Source organism: Strongylocentrotus purpuratus, unplaced genomic scaffold (genome assembly GCF_000002235.5).
Source record: "Strongylocentrotus purpuratus isolate Spur 01 unplaced genomic scaffold, Spur_5.0 spur5_scaffold_3, whole genome shotgun sequence".
NCBI classification, from domain to species: domain Eukaryota; kingdom Metazoa; phylum Echinodermata; class Echinoidea; order Camarodonta; family Strongylocentrotidae; genus Strongylocentrotus; species Strongylocentrotus purpuratus.
This window is the reverse complement of record NW_022145609.1, coordinates 38098665-38123993: the sequence shown is the minus strand read 5'-3', so window position 1 is coordinate 38123993 and position 25329 is coordinate 38098665. Positions and strand designations below refer to the sequence as shown.

At 38.1% G+C, this 25329-nt stretch overlaps 1 protein-coding gene across 3 annotated transcripts in view; it reads left to right on the top strand.

Annotated features, from left to right (window-relative positions):
- The window catches only part of LOC100892849, a 49648-nt gene extending 25851 nt beyond the window's left edge, over positions 1–23797 (top strand). For all 3 annotated transcript variants that reach the window (XM_030996291.1, XM_030996289.1, XM_030996290.1), the window contains exons 3-13: positions 8518–8757; positions 9127–9366; positions 11005–11128; positions 11565–11713; positions 12756–12907; positions 14387–14531; positions 15763–15851; positions 17655–17829; positions 18528–18644; positions 19874–19995; positions 20793–23797. In XM_030996291.1, coding sequence (XP_030852151.1) covers positions 8518–8757; positions 9127–9366; positions 11005–11128; positions 11565–11713; positions 12756–12907; positions 14387–14531; positions 15763–15851; positions 17655–17829; positions 18528–18644; positions 19874–19995; positions 20793–22622 — 3383 coding nt within the window. In that variant the 3' untranslated portion in view covers positions 22623–23797. The remainder of the gene's footprint in view (positions 1–8517; positions 8758–9126; positions 9367–11004; positions 11129–11564; positions 11714–12755; positions 12908–14386; positions 14532–15762; positions 15852–17654; positions 17830–18527; positions 18645–19873; positions 19996–20792) is intronic.
- Positions 23798–25329: the final 1532 nt, after the last annotated feature.

Here is a 25329-nt window from a genome sequence, read left to right as displayed (position 1 = left end):
TCTTTTGTATTATTCCTGACATAGAAAGTGCTCTAGTTCTACTCGTCAGTGTGTCCCTTGGTAATGAAAACATCACCTTCGTTCTAATTTAGATTCCATCAGAATTAGATTATAGAAAGGGAAAAGAGGTTGAAGAATTGATACAAAATACAGTTGAACCTGCCTTTAGTGGCCACCTTATAGCGAGACCACATTTTTATTTCCCTTGAACCTTGTTTCTCATTGAAACCTGTGCTTAAAGCCCACCTGCCTTTAAAGACCACTCATCTTGTCTCCCTTCAGTGGTCTTTACATATAGGTTTCATTGTATAAAGAAAAAGAGTATGAAGAAGTAACACATTTGGATTCAGATTATAGAAGAGCCAATCGAGCAAGTTATCTCAGAGAGCTAATTCTTGATAAACAATGGAAATAAAGGGAAAATGATGAAGAAAGGAAAAGTGATTGTCAAAAAAGAGGAGAGAAATAAGAAAGAAAAAGTGGAAGAACATGAAATTTGAAAAAGAGAGAAAACAAAATGCAAAATATAGCCATTGGGTGAATGAAAAAGGGAAAAGAAAAAAGAATCTAAAAGGAACAAATTAAAAAAATATACAAAGAAAAGTTAACAGGGTTGCTGTTTGAGGGAAGAGAAATATATTACAAGAAGAAGGAGAAGCAGGAATATTATTCACTGGAATTAATCTGTATGAAACTGCATGTCTGGTACTATTCATTAACTCACTAATGGCTTTGCTAATGAGGTGATAAACATTTTTGAAGACGTAACCTTAGCTAGAAAGTGCAGCTTTAATTTATTTAATGAGTAATTGGAAAGAGCCAAAAAACAAGTAGAAGAGTTAATACAAGTAGATGCAGAAAGTATTTACTGATGAGAGAGCCTGAAGAGCTGATTATGAAACAAATAGAAAATTGAAGAAGTGGATGGGATATTTTGCATTGAGAATAGAGAAGAAAACACAAAGTGATAATCTATTTTCGTAATGTAATTCAATGCATACCTCTTTAAGAAGTGCCTCCATACAATTTGTCCATTCATCTGTTACAAATAATTGTATTTCAATAGTCAGAATGCAAATAGCATACAGTAATTGTTGCTAGGTAGGGCAAACATTTGGCTTGCCCTACCTAACAACAGGTGAATTAAATAATTGTATTGAGACACTTCACAAAGACATATGCACTAAATTTGGTTACAATACGAAAATAACTCTTTGTAATTGAATGAATAGAAGCAGGAGTTTACAAAAAGAATGTATGAAAGATGACAAATTTGAATGACAAACAATGAAAGAGTAGAATTGCTGTTGGAAGGAAGAGGTAGATAATAAAGGAAGAAGACAAAACAGGAACAACATTAAAGGACCTTTTGGAATTCATTTGTATGCCATCATGTATCTGATTTGATTCACTAAGTCATTAAATGACTCACTAGTGGCTTGATTAATTACGTGATGACATTATAACCAGGCCATGAGCTGGATACAGGAATCACTCATGAATAAAACTCTAGAATCAAATCACAACTTTATCATCTTCTGTCCGCTGGGCGGTTAATAGGCAATTTTTATACGGTAATCAGATTAAATAATGCACACATCTTTGTTAACATTATGGCTTGTCTTACCTAACAACACATAATTTATGCAATTCACATTCTGACTTTTGAAATACAACTACATTGTATTTGTAACAAGCGAATGAAATAATTTATAACATGTAGTATGCATTACATTTGATTAAACTATGAACATTGTCTATTCCACCCAAGAAGTTGGGTGTTGAGCACTTTTTGGAGACTCAGAATAGCCCCAAAACAAATGTTGCCCCAAAACAGAAATAGTTAGGCTCATAATAAAGTGTATAGCCAAAAGATATTTATTATCTTTTGTATCTTTGCATCATTGTGTATATGTATAATGTATAAGAATTATATTCACAAGTCATGTACCACTATTTATACTTTTATGTTTGTTTGTACTCTCATACCCCGAGAGAGGGGGGTCAAAGAGTCTATAAAATTCTACAAATTCTAAATTCTAAAATACTCAAGTATACAGATCTGTAAATAACGCATCGTTAAACCATTTTTTATTTCTCTGATCTTTTGACAGGGTAGCCCATTCACCAGCAAGTAGTGGTCTTCCATGGGGCCCTGAATGAACATATTTACATCGTTTATAACATTTATACAGAACAGTTACAAAAATAATACTCGTTTGCAAAATAAACATATATCATAAACCTAGTAAACAGTAATGTCAATAGGAAAATATTAATTAAGTCGCAATTATGTGAATAAGTCATGTAAATATTACAGAACATGCACGTAGTGTATATACGGCTGAGCCATTCACAAATTACAACTTTGTTTAAACAATCTCTTAAATGAATTGACAGAGGAAGCCGTTCTCAATGAATTATCTAGCTTATTCCATTCAAATATGGAAGAAACAATTGGGCTACACTTATAACAATCAGTGTGAAATCTAGGCACACGTAAACATCCACTGTCTATTTGCCTTGTATGATGCTCATGTACATCATTAGGATTGATTAAGCCTACCTGAAGGTAAGAAGGTGCTAAGTTATGAACGCATTTATATATCATCATAACACGACTTAACTCAAACCGCTTGTCTAGTGTCATCCATTTAAGACTTGTGAACAAATCAGCCGACGGTGTGTCATATGTCTTGTTCAATATTATTCTTGCGGCCCTCTTTTGAATTTTTTGCAGCTTAGTTGTATGAGAATGAAATCGGTTCGATGGACCATGGTTCAACCTTTTGTTCCGAAGCATGCTCTCTCTTGCTACTCATCCTTTGTAACGCAGTAGGGAGTAATATATCTTTGTAAGTTAAGGGGTTGGTGGGGCAGGGTAGAAATTTGGGGAATTCCCATGCTCTACTGGCAGAGGCAATGCCTTTGTAATATTTGTACCCTCTGTATTTTGAAGAACAAGATTTTATGTATTCATAAAATGTCGGTGGGGTCATATATTTGATTAAATTTTTTTTTTTATGACAGTCATGTTGGTTGGTGTGGAATGCTAGTCTTTATAACTTATTGTGACATAAGTTTGCAGCTCTGTGGTATAGTATCTTCTGTAGTCTCCAATCATAGACTTTGTTTTGACACTGGTATGTAATTTAAGATGAGCCGAGTCTAACCAAGATTGTTTGACACAGCCAGAAACTGGCAGATCTAGGCTCTGCTCAAGGAATTGTGGTACAGTGTCAAATCAGAACCTTTATTTGCAGACTAGGCAGGGACTGAGGAGCAAACATATCAAGAATGGCTGAACAATAAAAGTCTAATAATAACCTTGTTTCAACAGAGGAACAGTATATTTGATGGTAGTTTATACAATTATGAACTAGTATCAACAGAATCTGTTTGTTTGTGATGATGTCAAAACTGATACCTCATTTTGTTTGAGTATGCATAACGTCAATACACTCATCTATTGGTATCGTCTGCAAAACATATAATGATAACAGTACACCAATGAATTATGATAAAAAAAACATTACTCTTTAACGACTTTGTAGGTCTCCACTTCCAATTATTAACACGTCATAAGAGAGATCGTGGCATTGAACTTCCAGGGGCGGATCTAGCTTTTTGCTAAGGGGGGGGGGTTGACCAAAATAATGACGATGCGGAGCATCGTCCACGAGCCGCAAAGCGGCGAGCCGATTTTTTTTTTTTGGGGGGGTTTATTTGAACCCCGTAAGTGATGTTTTCCTGGCATCTATTAACACAATGGAGACCATAAAAAGCAGTGCATGATAACGTCTTTTTAAATCAAGTAACAGTTAAATACACAGTTATATCCAGAGTTATCATGTGTTTGGTTAAGTTACCAGATGAGTTGAATATCTTCTCACAATATTTGCACTTGAAAGGGTTTCTCTCCAGCGTGCGTTCTTTTTTCTTTCTTTTTTTTTCTTTTTTTCCCCCCTTTTTTTTTGTTTGTTTTTTTGGGCCGCCCAAGGGGGGGGGGGGGTTTAAACCCCCTAAACCCCCCCGTAGATCCGCGCCTGGCAAGGGACTCTGTGACATTTGTTCGCCCAACCCCCCCCCCCCCTCCCCCAAAAAGAAATAATAATAATAATAATAATAATAATAATAATAATAATAATAATAATAATAATAATAATAATAAATGAAATAAATACATAGATATAGAATAAAATAAAATTACAAGTTTTAAAAAAAAGATAAGATTTAAAAAAATGGTCCCCGGATTTTTTTTTTGGGGGGGGGTTGCAACCCCCCCCAACCCCCCCTCTAGATCCGCTTCTGACTTCTTTACCTGATGCTAAGGAATATTTGATCTTTAATATTTGTGCTTGTTTTTCTTATTTCAGTTTCATACACTTCTTTGATATACCTTTCTAACCCATTTGATTGTTAACTATAGTATTACTTCATTTCCTCTTTCAGTTCATGTTCAATCACCATATCTGTGACCATATCTGAGTGTGACCATGTAATGTGAATTTTTCACACAATTCATTTTTGTTTGAATTAGTATACTGGTGAATATTAGATCTCTATCTTGTTTCTGTTCTTCTTTAAACAAATAAACAGAATTGGACTGAAAGTTAATCAACACAATATACTTCCAACTGTGCAAATATAGGTTTCCTGGAACAATCGTTTTGTACCTTTGCGAGTATGCCACACAGGCAGTGCCAGTTCGAAAACTGTGAAAATTGAGGGGGCGCCTTACCACCTATAAAACCTAAATACATGTATGTACAAATATTTGGAGTTGCTCAAAAGTAGAAGGTTGATTGTTTGATCCCTTTTTATCTGCCATTGTCACAGATATTGTTTGTTTTGTTTTATTTGTTTTTAGCATTTCATGCATGCCCTCTTACATGTTTTTAGTATGTTATGGCCGCTGTCCCATGACACATGTTTATGTATATGTAAATGTGAAATGGCTAAGGCTAGGTTCCTTATTGAACACTTTTTTCTATTCTAACTTTCTACTGCACAGGGTTTATCTCTAGCTTGCAGCTCTGAATTTCGAATTTTTGAATGTTGACGACTCATTTGTCTCTCTTACCACAGGCAGTCACTGTTCTTGATATCCTGTACTCTACCTCTACCTCATCTCTTCCCTCCCAGAGCTCCTCGTTTTCTGTCACCTTCTCTTTTCTCCCTCCTTCTCTTTCTCCCTCACATTTCCTTTCTGTTCTACTCCATTCGACTCCTCCCTCTCTCTCTCTCTCTCTCTCTTTCTCTCATTTGTTCTTCTCTCTCTCTCCTCATACCCCTTTCTGGGAGAGAAGGGTGAATGTCTCAGAGCACTTTTAAATTCATTTATTCAATGCATTCTGTGCACTATCAAGATTCATTTTTAAATGTCAGTTTTCAAGTTTATATGTCAGCTTTGTTAATGCTATTATTGCTATTATTATTGTTATTATTATTATTGTTGTTTTTTCTTTGTATCGGTATCCTCGAATGTATTTATATATTGTTTATGTTGTTTGTATACATGTATGTACGTCACTCGCCAGTGGAGGACGAATTTCTGTATTTTTTTTAAATCAGACAATAAATTATCTTGAATCTTGAATCTTGAATTGTCTGTTGATATGGACAGTTGCTTTTAAACTCTATGTACATTTCTATTCATATTAAATGCCCTTTTGGCTCTCAGCAGATTTTTTTTTTTAATTTTTAATTTTTAATTTTTTTCGGGGGGGGGGGGGGGACTTGGCCTTCACCTGCTGTAAAGATGATGTTTTAGAACAATGATTATCTAAACATATTCTTTGTCTATTCATTGACAAACTGAGCAGGGAGTACTATACTACTATTTCCCTCTAATTGTCAGAAATTGCTGAGAATTCCACCTCTGTGTTCATTTAACTAGAAAGAATCAAGAATTATCTCATCTATGTTTTCACCAAAGTTTACAAGATTGAATGGAAGGAATTGGATGAAATAATTAAGTCTTCAATTCAACAGTAGTTTGATCCTGGCAAATTGTGGCTGCTTTTGAAACTTAATTTTCCTTCTATTCCTAAAATAAGGCTAATCTCCTGTATGAAAAGGCAGAGAATGATCTCCAAGAATCCACAAGTAGTTCCTTGTAAATAGGCCTTACTTCATCAGCTTGAGTTTGCCAAATAACATGCTATTTTCAGACTCGGGATATTAATCCGAAGCTTGAAATTGCGTCTTCACCAGACCGATACACTTATCACAAACTAGCGCGGACAGGCACAATTTAGCCCGCTATATTTCCCAAATAGCGGGATATTTTGGAAAAAAGACCAAGATTTCTTGGGATATTTCTTGATCAAATATCCTGCTAATTGCAACTGCGGGCTGATGAAGACGCAAATTAGCTAGATATTTTGTGATTGGGATAGTTAAAAAAGTAAGGTTATTTGGCAAACTCGAGCTGATGAAGACGGGCCTAATGAAAGGATCCAACCTTGAGCTGTGGTCCGCTGCACAACAAGGCGGGGGACAATCAAGACCATTCAGTAATCTCTGCTTGCTACTGTCTAATTATTCTTGTATAATCTGGAAAATAAGTGACAAGTTGAATGGCCTTGCTTGGTAATTAATGCATCCAACAATCGTCAGAGCTGTCCAATAAGGCTTCAGTTGCTGCGTTGTTTCCGTGAATAGATAAACCCATCGTGCCTCTCATTTCCTCTCTGAAAGTATGTGGCTAGGGTTTGGGAAAATGTATGGCCAAATTTGACTGAATTAATGTAGGGACTTGTGCGGGATGCGACTCTGTCACAATGACCAAATTGTTTTTGACAGTTTCGTCTTGTTTTTCAAAATCCATTATTCCATATCAAAGTTCATGGTCAATTTATTGACTGGAGAAGTGGAGATGCAAAGATGTGTTTAAGCTTTGGCACAGTACGCATTTCCTATATGGGATAGATAGTATGATGTGCCATCAATGATTTCCAACAAATTTGAGGGTAATCATTTGAAACAACATCAAATTAATAATTTTAATAATATTGGATATTTTAATAACGCATATATCCACCACGCAAGATGCTCAAAGCACTCCAATATTACCCTGGCTCTGCTAGGCTACAGTTTCCGGTACTTATACAGCATTCAAGGAATTCTTTCCTACAGGTATCCATTTAACACTTGGGTGGGGAGTGGTAAATGCAGATTAGTGTCTTGCCAAAGACACAGGACTCAAATTGATGTAAACAATGTGATCCACACTCCAATGACATATCCGCTAGACCACGACACCTCTATTGTTATTAAAAAATTATATTTCCCCAGGGATCCTAGTCTTTGTGCAGTCAGATGAATATTAATTTCTTTATAAATGCCACTACTATTATGGATGGTAACAATACCAACATTTCTCCACACCCACTTCTACTCCTCCTTCTCTTCCTCCTTTTCCTTCTACTCCAGTTCACTTCACTTCAGTTCAGTTTATTCAATACTTCATTAAAAATATACAAAGGTAAACAAACATATAAAAATTAAAAATTAATATTGATATATAGCATGGGAATGACATAAACAGAGAAGACGATATAAACAAGAAAAAGATTTGAATATATACATTAATGAAAGTATTTGAAGACAAGACAGATAGACTGGGATATAATTTGTATCATTTTCTTCTTTAACCAAAAAAAAGCATGTTCCTTTTTAAGTTGTAACTTAATTCAAACTCTCAAATTCTCATAATTTAACTTCTTTACTATATTGGTCCGATTCATTTTGCCATTCTGTTTCTTTTATTTTTCTGCTTTCATACAAATCAACTTTTACAAGGGTTGGATTGCCCTTTAAGTATGATTATATAATAAAGTTACTTGAAATTTGTAATTTTCCTTCAAAACGAAGTCTAATTTGGTGACTGAAATTATTATTTTCATATGTAACTTTCATGTTTCCAACAAAAGATGGCAGCAGAGGGAGATGACAGGAGACATGTTCATGTCTCCTCAAGAAGATATAACCTACTGATTGAACAAGAATTTAAAATGAAAGTCCTGTCTTTCTATTGATAAGCATCCAAAGTTAGTCCTGCCTACTTTGAAGGAAACCTTAACTTAGTCTTGTTAAAGGTAAAGACCAGTTATGGTCATGCGATTGCATTGTGAAAGAAACGTTGTGGAATCGATCAAAAAAGGTTGATCATCTAGCATCTAGCATCTGCAAGGTTCTGGAATCATCAAAATGATAAGAAATTTGGCCCATTCTTATTATAGTTACAAGCACTATACACAGAAAGATGTATATGGGACTACCCTATATCTCTCACAGACCATGAGAGAAACAAATTTACCAAATATATGAATTAGTAGGCAGTTTCCCGGCAAATTTTTTATCATCATGTATTAGTCAAAACATATTCTTTCACATGATTGGTAATGAGAGCTTCCATTTCATTTTTTGAAATTGGGGCGTTTTCAATACTGGTCTTTACCTTTAACCTCTTTACCAAAAAATTATCAATAATTGTAATCTTTCCCTTGATAGGTGCTGAAGAAGATGGTATAGCGATTATCAAAACTGGTGAGGTGCTAGTCCTGGACTGCTTTGTGGAAGGCCCGGATGGAGAACAAGACCATGAAGTCGTCTGGTTACTGAACGGTAACCAGGTGTCCAACGCTTCTAGACTAGTCCTGGAAGACCTGGACCATACTTATCACGGCAGCAACATAACATGCTACAATGGAACAGCTCTGGTGCAATCCAGGATCATACATTTTCATCATGGTAAGAATTTAAGAAAGATTTTCACCCGGCCTAGGAACCCATTCAGGACACTGAGAGAGTTCTGAGGGAGTGCTAAATATATCATCTTTTCCACTATACACTGGACACTAGTGTCTTCCCTTTCTTCAAATTTTTAGAAAATAATATAGTCATGCATTTGAAAAGAAGATACATAGACCAATCATGTTGTAAAGATAAGAAAATTACTTATTTCTATGAGTTGAAAGAGAGAAGAAAATTAGATTTCTGAAATGATGAAGGAATTACCTGATATCCTGCAAGTATTGTTTAAAAATAACTGACCTTAAGTCAGGAACTGAAACTCCTTGCTCAAGATTTCTTGATTTTGTTTTCTTCTGGTTTCAACAGAAGATGTCCTAGAAGTAGGTGAGACATTGAGACTGAACTGCACAACGTATCCCACCACTGCCTCCAATGTAACATGGCACCATAGCAACAAGATGGTTACATCAGACTGGGTTATCACTGACCTTGATAATGGCACATCGCAGCTGAAGATACCCAATGTGATGCTTGATGATAGTGGGGTTTACTCCTGCATGTCTCCACAAGGTGCTACCATCAAGGTCTTCAATGTCTCAATAGGATGTGAGTACACGATATAATGTCAAGGGATATCCTCAAGAGGCACTTGTTGCCTTGCACTATAATCATAATAATGATAATAATAAAAACAGTGCTTTTAAAGCGCTTTCCATCAAAGTCTCTAAGCACTACAACATACAAAATACAATGAAAAACAATAATATCTAAAACAAAACAAAAAATTACAAATAAACCTACAAATTACAATACATATGAAATATAATAATAATAATTATGATAATATTCCGCTTACATAGGGCTTACATACTATTACCCCCGTCATTGGATTCAGTGCTTGCTTGCACACACTGTGTGCACAATCTCAACTCCCTGGAGAGCATTCCAGCCAGGCGTTACTTGACGCTCAAAAACTGTTTGACCAACAATGACGGTCGCATCCTACCGGGTACCCATGTAATATCTGGATGGGGAGTAGCAAGTGCAGGTTAATATCTTGCCAAAAGATATTAGTGCCGTGTCAGGATTCGAACCCTCGACCTTCGAATGTCCAGTCAAGGGCCTTAAACCACTCAGCCATGACACTCCCAGACAATAATATACAATAATGTTGAAGCGTTGAACAATAGGGGATAGAGCAACGTCGATCTGGCGGTGCTCAGTGGCTGCCGGGCTCACGATCAATTGGGCAAAAATAATTTCCATTTTCGGTTTAACTTAATAAAATTTGGACTTTACTTTAAAAGATTATTATTATTATTATACAGCTCCCTCTTGGGCAGTAACTCACCAGGGAAATGGTTTGTCCTGACAACAAACCCTGGGACAAACACTCACCTCAGATAGTTACCCTTTTCAAAATGTTACAACTTGAACAACCGTCACCAGCACAATAATGGAACAATTAGGAATAATTCACCAAGGTACTTGTACTATCTATTGATTTGAGTTGGATGGTTATTGCTAGGGGTAAGCTAGCTGTAGCCTGTATGGTTATAAAATGTCCAATATAAAGTTATTGTCATGAGTTGGAGATTGTCCATATAAGTTGTCCTTTGGTGATAGTCCAGAGTTATACTGTCTGTTGTTCTGTAAGTTGCTCTTTTGTTGGAATATTGTCCAAGTACATCTTGTTGGCTTATTTGGTAGCGACATGTACTTCACGTGCAACTTACTATATCTGTGTTTTGAAGTACTTTGAAACATTTGAAATGATTGCATCAAAATTTGCCAATATGTGCATGCGAGAAACAATAGGCGTGCCAACGATTAAATGCTTTCAATGGCTATAAGGATTAATTTTGCATGTGTTTGAAAAATAGTTTTTAGGTAGGCATCAATACATACATGTAGAAGTACGCAAACATGTGCCTCAATATGGACACATGAGCATGTGTTTGAGAGATTGTTTTAAGTTCTAAGTTCTTCAAATTGTATAAACTTTATTTGCCTGTGCATCAATATAGACACCTACGTCGGGGAGAGTAATTGTTTTAAGCACTTAGTTCTTCAAATAGGATAAACTTTATCCGTAAGGTGTGCATGTTGACATAATTTTAAATGATTTTGGACATGGCGCATGTCAGTGGATATCATACCTAATGTCATTTTCTGACTTTTCCAGCCCACCTGTACCTGTCCAAGTGCTCATCTCTAGTTCATATTTCTGTTTCTTCTATGCAGTATTTCCACAAGCGCCAGAAGTTGACTGTTTTGGATGCAATACTGTGGACTTCACTTGTGAATGGAAGGACATTTCTGATACTCATTTACCAACTGATGTCACCTATGAATACAAAGAGTACGGGTAAGCACAAGTCAGAGATGTACAATGTAACTAGAAATTCTTAGCCAATTATTTCAGTTCTAATTCTCATGCATGCTAATTTTGATATTTGGTGAATCCAATAAAATAATATAGGTAGTACACAATAAAAGATAGGGCCTAGTCTTGTGTAGGTGATTTTTTTGTTGTCAATCCTATGCTGTGGCATAGTACTAGAAGGCCATCTACATGGAAAGAAGTTGAGGGGAAGACCTCCTAAAGGCTTTCTAGATGATTTAATTGCGGAATGTGGAGCAACGGGGTATGAAATGCTGAAACGGATGGCTAAAGACCGAAGTACTTGGAGAGACACTTGAAGTAGAACTCTGATTGGGTCACTGAACCTGTCATAAACTGACAGATCACTATTGATGATCCTACAATTCTTTTTCTATTTGTTCTTTTTGTTTTGTTCTAGATTTCAAAAATCCTGGACCGAGTGCCCAGGTTATCGTGAGTATGGATGTCACTTCGAAGGAAAGGATGCGTCAACATTCAGACTCAACATCACCAATGCACTAGGGACACTCAGTGTTGATGTTCCGGAGTACAGCCCTCTCGATCATTGTAAGTGAGAATGCACCCTTGGTGTAAAGGGTTATGATAGGCCTGTCTTTATCAGCTCGAGTTTGCCAAATAACCCACTATTTTAACTATCGCAATCACAAACTAACCAGTTAATTTGCGTTTTCATCAGCCCGCAGATGCAATTAGCGGGATATTTGGTCGCGGGATATTTGGTCGAGAAAATATCCCGAGAAATCTTGGTCTTGTTTCCAAAATATCCTGCTATTGGGGAAATAGCAGGCTAATTTGTGCCCGTCCGAGCTAGTTTGTGTTGAGCGTATCGCTCTGGTGAAGACGCAATTTCGAGCTTCGGGATAATATCCAGAGTCTGAAAATAGTGGTTTATTTGGTAAACTCGAGCTGATGAAAACAGACTTATTGATAATAATAATAGTGGAGTCTTGTATAGGGTACAAGTCTGGCACATTGCCACTCCAGTCGCTCCATTATTATTACTTCGGCTTTAGCATTAGCCATTACAATTGCTCCAATGCAGACCCATTTTGGTTGCCTTTTCATGTGGCTCGTAGTAAGGCAGGAGATCGCACATTCACTGTTGCAGCAGCTAAGGATTGCAATAAACTTTCCTCCAGTATAAAAGCTGCTTCATCAGTGGATGTTTTTAAGAAACTCCTTAAAAACCTACTTATTTTCTACTTGATTCGCTATTATTTTTTTGTTTGTTTAACGTTATGTTAAGATTTGTGGTTATATTGTTATATTGCATATTATTGTAAGCGCTGTGATATAGTGTACTACGAATAGCGTAGCTAAATGCCTATAATATTAATAATAATAATAATAATACAATCAGTGTGGTCTCAAACTATGTGGCATGTCCCGGTGAAGGCTCGTGCTTTAGTGTATAGATGGCTCATGCGAGATGCTTTCGTGATCTCAGTCCTTGCTTGAAATCTTTTCGCCTGCTGTTAGATACACGATCAATGAGTGGTTCGCAACAAAAATAAACCCCCTGTGAAAATAACTGCGAATACAGGAATGGGATATCATAAATATTTTGTTTTTCCCTTTTGTCTGGTAGTTACTGCCCCTGCGCCTAACATCACAAGTGTTGTTCCTGTATCCTCCCATACAATGGATATCCGATGGACGCTCTCTGGTTGTAACCTATACATTCAGCATTTTAAGTACAAGTTGACATATCAAGATCGCTCCACAGGGGAGGAGCTAACGGTGAGTTAGAAATTATTTCTATGTTATCAAGAATTATATACTAGTCACCGTGACACAGGAGGATGAGATAAAAAGCAATGTTGCAACAACAAAATTAGGATAATTAAAGTCATTTTGTTTTAATAAAGTTGAGTTCTGGTCATGCAATGGCATTGTGAAAGAAACTGTGTGGGAGTGGTTGGTAAAGGTTGATCATGTAGCACATAAGTGCCGGTATTTGTGAGGATTTGGAATCATCAATATGATAAGAAATTTGCCCAGTCTTGCTAAAAGTTACATGCACCGTACACAGAAATGTGTATATCGGACCGTGCTCGGAGTTAGGCTAGAGAGAAAAGCTTTAAAGCTTATCTGCCATAGTTTTACAGGAGGGATTAGACCGCCCTGCAAGGTCACTGGACAGGTGGTTATCTCATCAACTCAGCTCTCAGTTAAGAAAAAGAGGATCATGGGGGACCAATGGTCACCAATTATGCATTGTTTGTTGTATAGAGGGCGCAAGTAGCTACAAGTAGTGCAGTGGGCCTTTAAACAGAACCCGACAAGAAAATTTGCAGTATTTTTTCTGGTATTCCTTAACGGGACTGGAACCTAGCTAAAAGAAACTTGAATAGTTTTGACCTACAATGTACGGTATATGATGCCATCTTTTATGAGCCCTGTCTAGACCGTTCCTACTAAGACTTTAGGAGCATGCGCTGAACACAAGAATCCAGCGCTTCAATTGTGTTATTATTCAAGACGGCCAATTCACTTACCGGTACCTGTCTCAATTCTTAAGGATAAAGTTAGATAAAGAAGTGATTTGTTATGTTATCCTTCTTAAAGGTATAATGCAAAGTTTTGGGAAATTTTGAAAATTGGATAGATAGTAATTCTTTAAAATGCTGATATATTTGGATGCCCCTGTGGATGTATTATAAGCACTAGAAAATGTAGCCCCTAAAACACTTCTACTTTTGAGAAATTAATCAAAAATTTACCGAATCTCCCAGTAAATTTCAAATATTTTAAATAGCACCTAAGGCCATTCCATGGTAGCTGCGACCATGAAAATCTCAGATTATGCAGTTCTGATATAATTTCCAAACGGGCATAGCAAATCGGTCGATTGTAGTCAAGAAACATTGTTTAACAGTAATATCAGTCTTGAGAGGGAGCTATACAACCTAAAGAGTTTATTATTTACAATTTCATCACTTTAGACTCGATTTCAAGGGCGACAACGATCCCTGAATATTGTAGGACTGCGTCCAATATGTTCATTTGAACCAAATTCATGACCCCATACCAAAACTTTGTATTACCTTTAACTCTGATTTACTTGCATACCTCAATTCTTCAGGATAACATGATGCATGTATACTGTATGTTATTTGTAATGACTGGCTTAATTAAATCAATAAAATTGAAAATTGGATATCATACTAGCATGTGTAAAAGTGGTTTAACCCAAATATGATATGATTTCTCCTACAGCCGGTTATTATAAAGTATGACAGGCAGCATGCTTTAATTCTGGAAAATGCCAATACAGAATACTGTTTTCAAATGACAGCTCGTAAAAGTTCGTCTGACTGGGGGCTGTCATCTAAGGAAGTGTGCCGTAGAACTCTACCAACAGGTTAGTTTTTGTTATCTCTCTTATTTTGATAAAGGTCGGTGGAGGAGGCGATGTGATGCAATCAGATCCCCTATGTTCTGAATGCCGGAACCGGGTTCAGTGCAAGACACTACCGATATGTTCATTTGACTAGGAGAGTCGCGCCCTATGCGGGTAAACCATCTAAAAAACAAAACACTGAAAATGAAATATAATAATAAATGAATTAACAGTATTAATGTAGAGTGTGCATCAAATTCCTATACCCTATAACGTACAAATAGGTACATGGAATTATGTTTATGGTATATAGGCCTGTGTAGGCATGCTGTTTATTTACAAATTTTATGGGCCTACATGGTTTTTATTTTTCTGGCATGTTTTATTTTCCCCTCGTCGACAAAGTGGGAGGGAATTTAGTAACGCCGCCGACCTTCCGTCCGTTCGTAATGAATCTGGTTTCCGTTCGATCACTTTAGTAATGTTTGACAGATTTTGATGAAATTTGGTATGAAGGTACATGGTATCAAAATACAGCCAAAGTTCGATTTTGGTCAAAGGTCATAGCTCATTAAATATGCATTTCCATTTTTTCAGTGTTCTTTAATTTTGTCACCTTCTCACATGCTTTAATCTTCTACTGCAAATCCCTGATTTTATTCACATTCTTTTTTTAAATCCTCATACCAATTACAATAAAGTTTATTTTCAGATCTTCTCATGGGTCATTCTATAAAGTTGTAAACTTTTTGTACATCCAATCCCCAGGTATTAATAACTTCCCTGCCTAGTAATGTAACAGTATAGTCTAATGGAGGTAACTTATGTCGTATATAGGCCATATGTACCTGGCGAGAGGGTGCTACGCGTTGCATTGACTTGTTTGTTAGGTAGTGTACCATGCAGTGTTAAGCAAGGCTTTACCAGAAGCCTGAAGTTATCTGAAGTTCAAGTTAGTATATAACCTTGTAGGTGTAGCCTAAGGGGGTGATGTGATGGTTGCCCCTCAAATGAATCAGAAAGGAGAAATATGAAGAAAATGCCCCTCCCTTCCTCCACTTTTTTCTCTTTTTTCAGGTGGGGGGAGGGGGGGGGGGGGAGGGGGGGGGGTCATATCCAGTTGGCTTTTGACTGCAGCATCGTGTGGATGAAGTAGTAGATCATGTAGTCATAGGAGAAGGTGCAGATTTTTCTATCAGAGCTGTATTTCAAAATGTTGATCCTTATTCTCCATCTCTGCATTGATTGCTAGTGCCCAACGTAGGCTTTGAGGGAACAGACTACACCACTATTCAAAGTGAAGAGAGAGAGGATGAGAGAGATATTATACTAACATGGAAGGTAAGATCCGAGATCTGTTGTTGTTGTTTTATTTTTATTTTTGCAATAAGTACAAAATAATAATTTTGAGTACTGGTCTTGCTATGTATATTGTAGAACAAATTTTCTTGAAGCTGTTACAAAGAGTTTAGTTGATTATGTAGTAAATGGGAACAATTGTGATCATCAAAGTTTCCACAAATTGAATAAATTGTGCCGAAAGTCTCAACAAATGAAAAACAGAGGACACAGCTATGAGTACATTTGTCTCCAAGAAACATGTGGCATATCAGACTTTCTACTTCTACTTCTATAGTAATACTCATCAACGCCTGTTCAGCATCTAGATGAGGGTAAAGCATAGAGTTGTTATATACACCGATTCGGGCGACTTCTGGTGGAAGTGCGCCCTCATAAGGTGACGCCATAACTGGGGGGCGTCTGACTGCAGCTAGCTAGCTTACATTGCAACGGGTATGCTATACCTATACCGAACCTCGCCCAGGCCGGCCAGGGTCGCTGCTCCGCTAGCTAGTAACCGCTCTCGAGCTCTCTGTACTGTCAGCTGGATCGGAGAAGCCCCCCAGTTATAGCGCCGCCACCGGCGGGCAGGTACATAAAACCCCCAAACCGAATCGGTGTATACAGCTCTATGCGGTACAGTTCCTAAAAAGGGAACTAAATTGTTTCAAGAGCCACCTTGAACTGCTCCAAAGAAGGCAGTTCGACGATGATCTGAGGTAGCTCGTCCCAGTCCTTAAGTTTCCTGGGGAAATAACTAAATTTGTAAGTGTCCATTGAAGAGCCTAGTCTCATATATCGTTGTTGTTGACTCTTCTTTGTTAACTGTTCCGTCGGTTTGATAGAGAGGGGGAGAGAGAGGGGAGAGATTACTTTATTCCAAATTGTTTACTATTTCTATTCCTATTTTAAATATGAGAGCATTTCTGGAATCATCCTTTACCGTGGACTTCTCTTTTCTGATACTCTTCCAAAATGTCTTTATTAATAGTTGAGTGGTTTAAACTGTGGACTGGGAATTATGCAAAGGTTGTAGATTTGATTGAGCCCTCGTGTGGCACTTGTGTCCTTTAGCAAGGCATGAAACTACATTTGACACTCTCTACCCAGGTAGGAAGAAATTTCATGAATGCTGTGGTCGTCTTTATGTAAAAGGCTACATCACTACTGTAGTCATCTACATTTTTTCTCCATCTCTGTCTGTCTCTCTCCTGACTCTCTCTCTCCCCCTCTCTCTCCCCCTCTCTCTCTCCCTCTCTTTCTCTCTCCTCTCTCTACTTTCTCTCTCCTCTCTCTACTTTCTCTCTCCTCTCTCTACTTTCTCTCTCCCTTTCTCTGTCTCTGTCTCTCTCTCTCTCTCTCTCTCTCTCTACTTTCTCTCTCCCTATCCCTCTCTTTCTATCTCCCTCTCTCCCACTCTCCCACTCTCTCTCCTCCCTCTCTCTCCCTCTCTTTCTCTCTCCTCTCTCTACTTTCTCTCTCCTCTCTCTACTTTCTCTCTCCTCTCTCTACTTTCTCTCTCCTCTCTCTACTTTCTCTCTCCTCTCTCTACTTTCTCTCTCCCTTTCTCTCTCTCTCTCGCTCCCACTCTCCCACTCTCTCTCCCACTCTCTCTTTCAAGGAAGAAGCATGTGTTATAGAATCTGCTGAGAAGGGCCACATGGAGGCCACTCTAACTTGTACGTTTCCTTGAAGGAGTTCATTAGACAAGTGTGACTGTGTCTGACCATTTTAAAGTTGAATACATCCCTGTGTCTTTCATGCTTTCTTCAATCTTTACTCTCTCACTGATTTTATTCACAGCTGATTAAAACTGACAGTAAACCATTCCAGGGAGTTAGTCGCTTCGAGTTAGAAGTGAGACGAGACCGAAAAACCATCGACGACGGGACAGAGGGCAACACTACGATCATCTATGATCTTGAGGGTCGTAATGATTACAGTCTGGATCTGGACACTTTCAACCACACAATACAAGGTACAGTGAAACCTGCTTCAGTGACTATTATGCAAATAGTGAATGGTCATGAGTGCAATGGTACAAGATTTTGCACGGGGTGAAAGATAAGAGACGCTATATTCAACGAGGCGCAGCCGAGTTGAATGGAGCGTCTCATCTTTCACCATTGTGATCATATTAGTTGTGCATGCTTTGGTGTTCACTATAACAAAGTATGTGGATGGATTAAGTACAGATTTTCTCCGCCAGTGCAGTAAAATTTCACGAAGTTCAAATGATTGATATATATCTCTATTCGTTCGTTCGTGTCTCCTTAGATCAAGATAGTTATGTAAAGTTCTTTAATTAAAAGTAAATTAAATTAAATTAAGTTCTTCCATCTTTATATCTCTATTAATTGCTGCACACAAATTGCTGCGCAGTTTTGAATTGAGAAGCGGATTATATTCCATGTAATACAATACTATTCATGCCAAAATAATATGATAATATTTAGGGGCACTAGAAACAAAAAGTATCAGTACCATATTACTCTTAAAATGACAGATTTGCAAAGAAATAGACCTAAAATATAATAAGTACATCACATAAGACTATTGGGGAAAGAATTATGTTATAAAGGATCTATTTTTGTATCAAAGAAAGGGATTGAATTGATATCACGCCTTGCATCTTGCTTAACAAGTTACCATTCTGGAATGTTTGCCTATATTCAGGTCTTGCCAGGTATGAGAACTATACGATCACTCTGTTGGCAGTAAACTCAGCTGGAAGATCTAAAGCTGTAACCCTAAAAGTCGTTGCTATGGTGGTGAGCAAAGAAGGAATTTCAGGTAAGAGTATGTGTATATATACAACTTAAAGGGAAAGTCCACCCTAATCATTTAGGATTGCTTTAATAGAAGCGGAAACATGAGAGAAACAGGTCAATGGAAATTTGAGCAAATGCCAAGTAAAAATGAGAAAGTTATGAATTTTTAAAGTGTGTTCGAACAAACACAATTTGGTAATTTTCCTATGTTTATTTGGATATTGCTCAAATTTTCACAAATTTGTTTCTCTCATTTTTTTTGCTTTTATTGAAACCAAGTTAATATCAGGGTGGACTATCCCTTTAAAGTGTACCGATCACCAACACATATTTTGGTCTGTATGCTAGGAGTTCCATGTCGCTTTACTATATTCAAAATATGAACTTCAAATATTACTTCTGTAAAGAGATATTACAAATGAAAAACACTCTCAATTAGCAGAAAAGCTACATTAAAAGAGATAGACTTAAAGTCAACGCAATGTTCACAAAGAATAGGGCCAGCATCGGACCCAAGCCTTGGTAAAGGGGTTTTCTAGTATTCTTTATTTTCTTCATAACTCTATATCTGTCAGCCCATAGATTGCCAGGTTAAAAGTGTTTTGACAATCTATTTTTACATTCTTGCTGTACCCAAATTATTATTTTGTGTGCAATTTGATCTTTAGTTTGTAATATCTCTTTGGTTCTGGTGGCAAAAATGAATTTAAAATGAAACTCGTTGGAAGCAGGCATACTGTTACACGTCTATCAGCAATAAATTTGTAAGATATTTTGATGTTCTTATCTATTCATGAGTTTGCATTCCAAGAAATCTGACCTTTTTCAATGTCACTGTCGCGTGCGATATAGTACACGCTTTGATCTTTAGTACTGGTAGCTTGAATGAACTTAAAATGAAACTTGTTTGATGCAGTTATATTGTTCCACGTCTATCAACAATAAATTTGTTAGATATTTTTATTTTCCTATCTATGACCTTTGCCAATGTCATTGCCATTGTCATTGACATTGTTGAGTCATAGTCTTTGTCATTATCATTGTGTTTGTGTTTGTCTTTGTCATTACATTGTCATCCCCATTGTCATTGTCATTTTCATTGTGACTCTCATTGTCAGTGACATTAGTCATTGTCAGTTTCATTGTCAGTGTGCTTGTCTTTGTCGTTGTCATTGTCTTAAACTTTGTCAGTCCATGTAGAATTTCTGTACCCTTTAATTCATAAATTCTTGTCATTATTATTTCCCATAGTTTTGATTATTGCTGGAGTGTGTGTTCCGCTGGTCGTCCTGCTAATCTTAGCCCTTCTTGCCTTTGCGTACCAGAGACTTGAGAACAACTCAAAGGACTTACCAAAGCCTGTCTACCGTGACGTAAGTAACCTCTCGTTCAGACTTCCTACACTCATCGTTTCGCTTTACAAGAATCATATAGCTTTAATAGCTTGTACATTGTATGTTGAAACGTCATAAAATGTTTTTTGAAAATTTATTTTGGTATGCCCTTGTTTTCTGTGATGTTTGAAAGATGGAGGAAGCAAAAATGCTTCAGAAACATGCTGTAATCACTGACAATTAATTGTCCTTGTTTTCAGAAACACCACATTCAATAACTGTTTTCAGAGCTACCATGGTTGCAACCGATATTATAGGCCTTTAATACTCAGATATGACGATGCAAAACCGAAGCCTTTTATTGGTGATGACATAGAGTGACATACACGTCACATATCTGTATTTTGTAACACAGTTCTAACTCAGTTCTAACTCAGCAAATTCATGCAGGACCTTTGTTGCGTGCAATTGCAATTCATTTACACATGAATAAACCACAGCAGTTTTTTGAGGTATTTCACAGGGTCATATCTGAATGAGCCTTGATTAGGCCAGTTTGTGCCCCGGCCCCCCCACTCAGTGTTATTTAGGGTACGCATATATGCATGTTCCCTCCTTTTGAAAACACCCCCCTAAGTCCGGTGTGTACAGTCAATACGGGCCCGATTTTTGTGTACTACGAGCCAGAGTTTGATGCGTGAAAAGTACCCCTTTACAGGACATTTTGGTAACACGCATGGTATCCCTCCGTTCATGGAGTGGCATGTGCACCGTGCCATTTGAAATGATGAAAGGCACGCTCATGCAACTTTACTTTTCATCTTCTTTTCCTATAGAATGTGGGCAACGTGAAGCCGACCAATATCGAGCGTGAGGTGTTTGATGAGCTCCCATCAGTCACGAAGGAGAAGCAGAGACAACTGCTCATCAGCCTTTCCAGAGAGTCAGCAGACTCTCAGTCAGAAGACAAAGGTTACAGAACATCCAGTACCAGCACCTCTGGGGTGGAGACAGACACATCTTCCTTGGAAAGGGGGAAGGTGGAAAAAGTTCCACTTCTCAAGATGCGCGAGATGCGGAACTTAGGCGGTAGCATCGACTCAAGTCCGTATTCCCTGCTGTCTGAACTCACCCCCTCCCGGCCTCATCTTCAGATGGCGCAGGATGCTGTGGAAACAGATTTGGACTCGTTTTCGCCTCCGGGAGGACACTATTCCTCCACGGATGAGGGGACGTCGGTGGGAGGAAGCAGCTCTTACAACCAGCTCAGTTGCTTCCGGGACACGTCTCATCCAAATCCTTACTATTCAATGTTCGGGCAGGTTCCAGTGAGGTCTATTGAGCCATCGAATGACTCAGGATATGTAGCTGATGGGAGTCAACAATGCTCCAATGTTGGATATGACGATCACCTACTTCGAGCTGACGATGCGGATGACGAGTCAAGCCAGCCTTCAACCCCAGCCACTCCGAATTGTGCCTACTACTCCTCTCTTTCCGATCGTACTGACCCTGCTGGCCAAGATAGGTCCTCTGGACCCTACTGTGATCCGTACGTGATTGCAGCGGCCATGCCAAGTTCCCCACCATTGAGATTACAGTCTGTAAACCTAGCCACGATTGAAGAGAGTCCAAACCATTATGTACCCCAGGCAGCACCTAGGGTCCCAAATTCTCATAACGGCTCGCAGCCCCCCTGGAACTCTGGCTATGTGGATAACACTGACATATTTATGGGAAGGCCTTCTAGCCCACAAGATGATGCGAGTATTGACAGTAACCCCTCTTCTTCACAATCCTCCCCAGAACATGCTGTCATCATCCACACAAACACAAGAAGAAATCCTGACCCTTCTGGTGAATACATGGATAACACATACTTTTCCCATATGCCCAGTACTCCATTAAGCAACAGCAGTCTTCCAACATCAGCGGTCATTGATACTCCCATCGCCAGTCCAGTCAAGAGTAGCCCAAGAACACCTCAAAGCAATGGGTACGTTGACTGCCCACCTACCTCAAACTCGCCCAGCACCAGACCAAAAGGCAACTCTGGTTACGTCACGTGTGAGCAACTCCCGCAAGTCCAGACGTCTCTACCTCTTGAGGACACCCGCCAAGCCTCTGAACAACCCTTGCAGAGTCCTGCTCATGTTGGCACAGTCCTGCCAACTCTCTCAAGAAATGCCAGTGCATATGTGCCCATCACTCAGATGCCTGTTCCTGTACAAAGTGCTTACATCCCTGCAGACACTCCTGCTCAAAGACAGGCTTCACAGATAGATAGTGGCCCTTCTGGCATGGACACCATGTTGCCTCAGTCCTTACCTGCAGCTGATGTGAACAATGAACCTACTGATGGAGAACAGGAACCTTTGCGTGATGATCACAGGCAGGTAAATTCATCAGGGTACCAGCCACAGGAAGAAATCCCAAATACCAAGTTAGAAAGGGTACGAGAGAGTCCTACCCTGAGCAACAGCAATGAAGGACTTCAGGTCTGTGATGGCTCTGCACCTTCGCAGGTTGGTCCTAACAGACATAGATCATTACCTTGTGTTAATAATGGAGGCTATGTCAGCAAGGACATGACAAACTTCCCCTGTAGGACTGATCCTTCATTCCCAATAGAGCTGAATAACAATGGATATGTACGCATCAATTGAACAAATCGTTCCTGTTTTCACGAAGTGACGGTAGTGAGGAAAATCTGCATTCAAATTGTATGCGATTTTCATTCACTACCGTCACTTCGTGAAAATAGGGACGAAATACAGCAGTCACTTTTACTAAGTCACCAAAGAAGTGAACTGAGCAAGAAATAAATTTTGATGGATACATTCTGTTCTCAAGGATGCCTACAACAGTTACATATCTCAAGGATGGTGATGACTGTGATGACCCATGGAGGCAAAGAACTTGTTTGAGGAGAAATTGTAATATATATATATATAATCTCCCATCTGAAATGGGAGAGCCTGGAGAGGAGAAGAAATGCTGCAAGCCTCCACCTCATGTACAAGATCTAAAACGACACAGTAGCCATCAATGCACACCATTACACAGCACCCATGATTGCCAGCAACACACGACAGTATCACTCAAAGAAGTTGCTGGCTATCCCATCCCGCACCCAGCTCTACCAGAACTCATTTTTCCCTCGGACAGTAACTACGTGGAATGCACTTTCAAAGATCACCCTTGACGCTACTTCACTGGAGGTCTTCAAGGGAGCGTTTCCACCAAGCATCTAGACCAAGAACTAGATAGTTTATTCCTCAGCACTACATCCTGACTTATGGATCCTGCTGAGTATCGTCGTAGAAGTAGAAGTAGAAGTATATTCCAAGTTTATACTCATGATCAGGTCTAGCGCCATCTCTTGTTCAATGCCTTTTAAGATTCCCCAGTTTAGTTCTCGATCTATTTTAAGAAGTTTGACATTGTTGGAAATGTTTGTGTATTTGTCTGAAACTTGTGATCATTATGTAATTTACTGTAATAGCTACATGTATAGTATGTATAATCCGTAGGTGTTACAATATGTGTGTCCCAAGACATTATGGATTTGCATAAACATATACTGGTCCATACATGTCCGTTATTGTAGAATACAGGACATGGTGCAAAAAAAAACTAATGTTTAAATTATTTCCTTGTTTTATTTTGTTTATGGATTAATCAAGGCTGTCAACAGGTTCTCAAATATAGGGAACACCAAATTAGGGAGTGGAATGTTCTAGTAGGGGGCTGGCTCCCTCTCCATGTAAGGACTACTTAAATGGGGTGTTAAAGTAGGCATACATATCAATGCATTGTTGAGTAAAAAATCCCCCCCCCCCCCAAAAAGGGGGGAGAGGGACAAATGTTGTGAAGTTCTCCCTTTAAAGCAGGGGGGGGGGGGGGGGGACATGTACCCCTTGACCCCTGCTCATTAACACTCATGAGATTAGGGAAGTTTTATTTGTTTGTTCTCTTTTCTGGGGGGGGGGGGATAACAAGATAACAGGATAACAAGAAATCAATCCTAGAAAGCATTTAAATTATTATCCAAGATGTAAAATCTATATTAAATGGTCTAAAAATCAGAGATTTTAGATGGGGTTCTCTGAATAGGGTAACAAAACTACTCTTGACTTCAATCCTTTTTAGGTTACTTTTCAGAAAGTTATTTGTGCTGATGATGTACAGTACTCAATGCCATATCGGGTTACATGTATGAAAATGTCAAAATGGCAGTGGTAATAGTGGTAGTACTTTTCTCCTTCTAATTTTGATATTATCTTTACACGATGCATTATCATGCTCAAATCAAATGTCATGTATGTACAGTTTAGTATTATTATGGAATATATTGGTGTTCTGTATATTTTAATTGATATGATATATCGTTATGAACTTAATCCTACCCTTGTATGCCTTCCTTCTTTCTTTCATGTTCAGTACTGACGAAACACTTGCCTTTCTTAGATATTTATAAACAATTTCTTTACTTTGAGATGAATACTTCAGATGATCATTGACATTATATATACAAATACATATATATATATTTATTGGTTAGATTTTCAAAAGCAATTTCAGGTTACTGAAACTATGTAAAAATACACAAGGAGCTTTCGTGAAGTTACTTTCATAGCTGTTTTTGTTATTGAATTTGAGAGTATGGTTAAAAACGTTATAGTTTTCAAATGACCAATAAAATATAGATTTATTAGCATATCAATTTATTTGGAAGTTGTAAAATGAATAACTGATTATAATTACATTCCATAGTGAAGAATACTTTCAATTTTATAATGTAAGTGATTCAGTGCCCACTCACAGTTTACATAATCTTTGGGGGGGGGGGACAAAAAACAAAACAAATAGGTTGCTTTAAAGGCCCACTACACTACTTGTAGCTACTTGCGCCCTCTATATAACAAACCATGCCTAATCGGTGACCATTGGTCCCCCATGATCCTCTTTTTCTTATGTTAACTGAGAGCTGAGTTGATGAGATAACCAACTGTCCAGTGACCTTGCAGGACAGTCTAATCCCTCCTGTAAACTATGGCAGATACGCTTTAAAAATTGTATAATTTCTTGAGAGTGTTGTTGTTCTAGAATGAAGTAGGCCTTGGGGCAGAATTTGGGTTTACTCGACTATCAGATGAAATTAAAGGAAAATCTGAACTTTTTTTTTTTAAGAGATGGCATTTTAGGGGGATTTTTTTTAAAAAGAGGAATAGGTGGATTCTTGCACAAATATCTTTTTAGCAACAATCATTGTTGCTCTTACCTGTGCATGTTGATAGAAACTGAAGAAGACAATTATATTACTCTTCGTTTGTATTACCTTGAATACATAGCTCCAGCATCATTCAACTA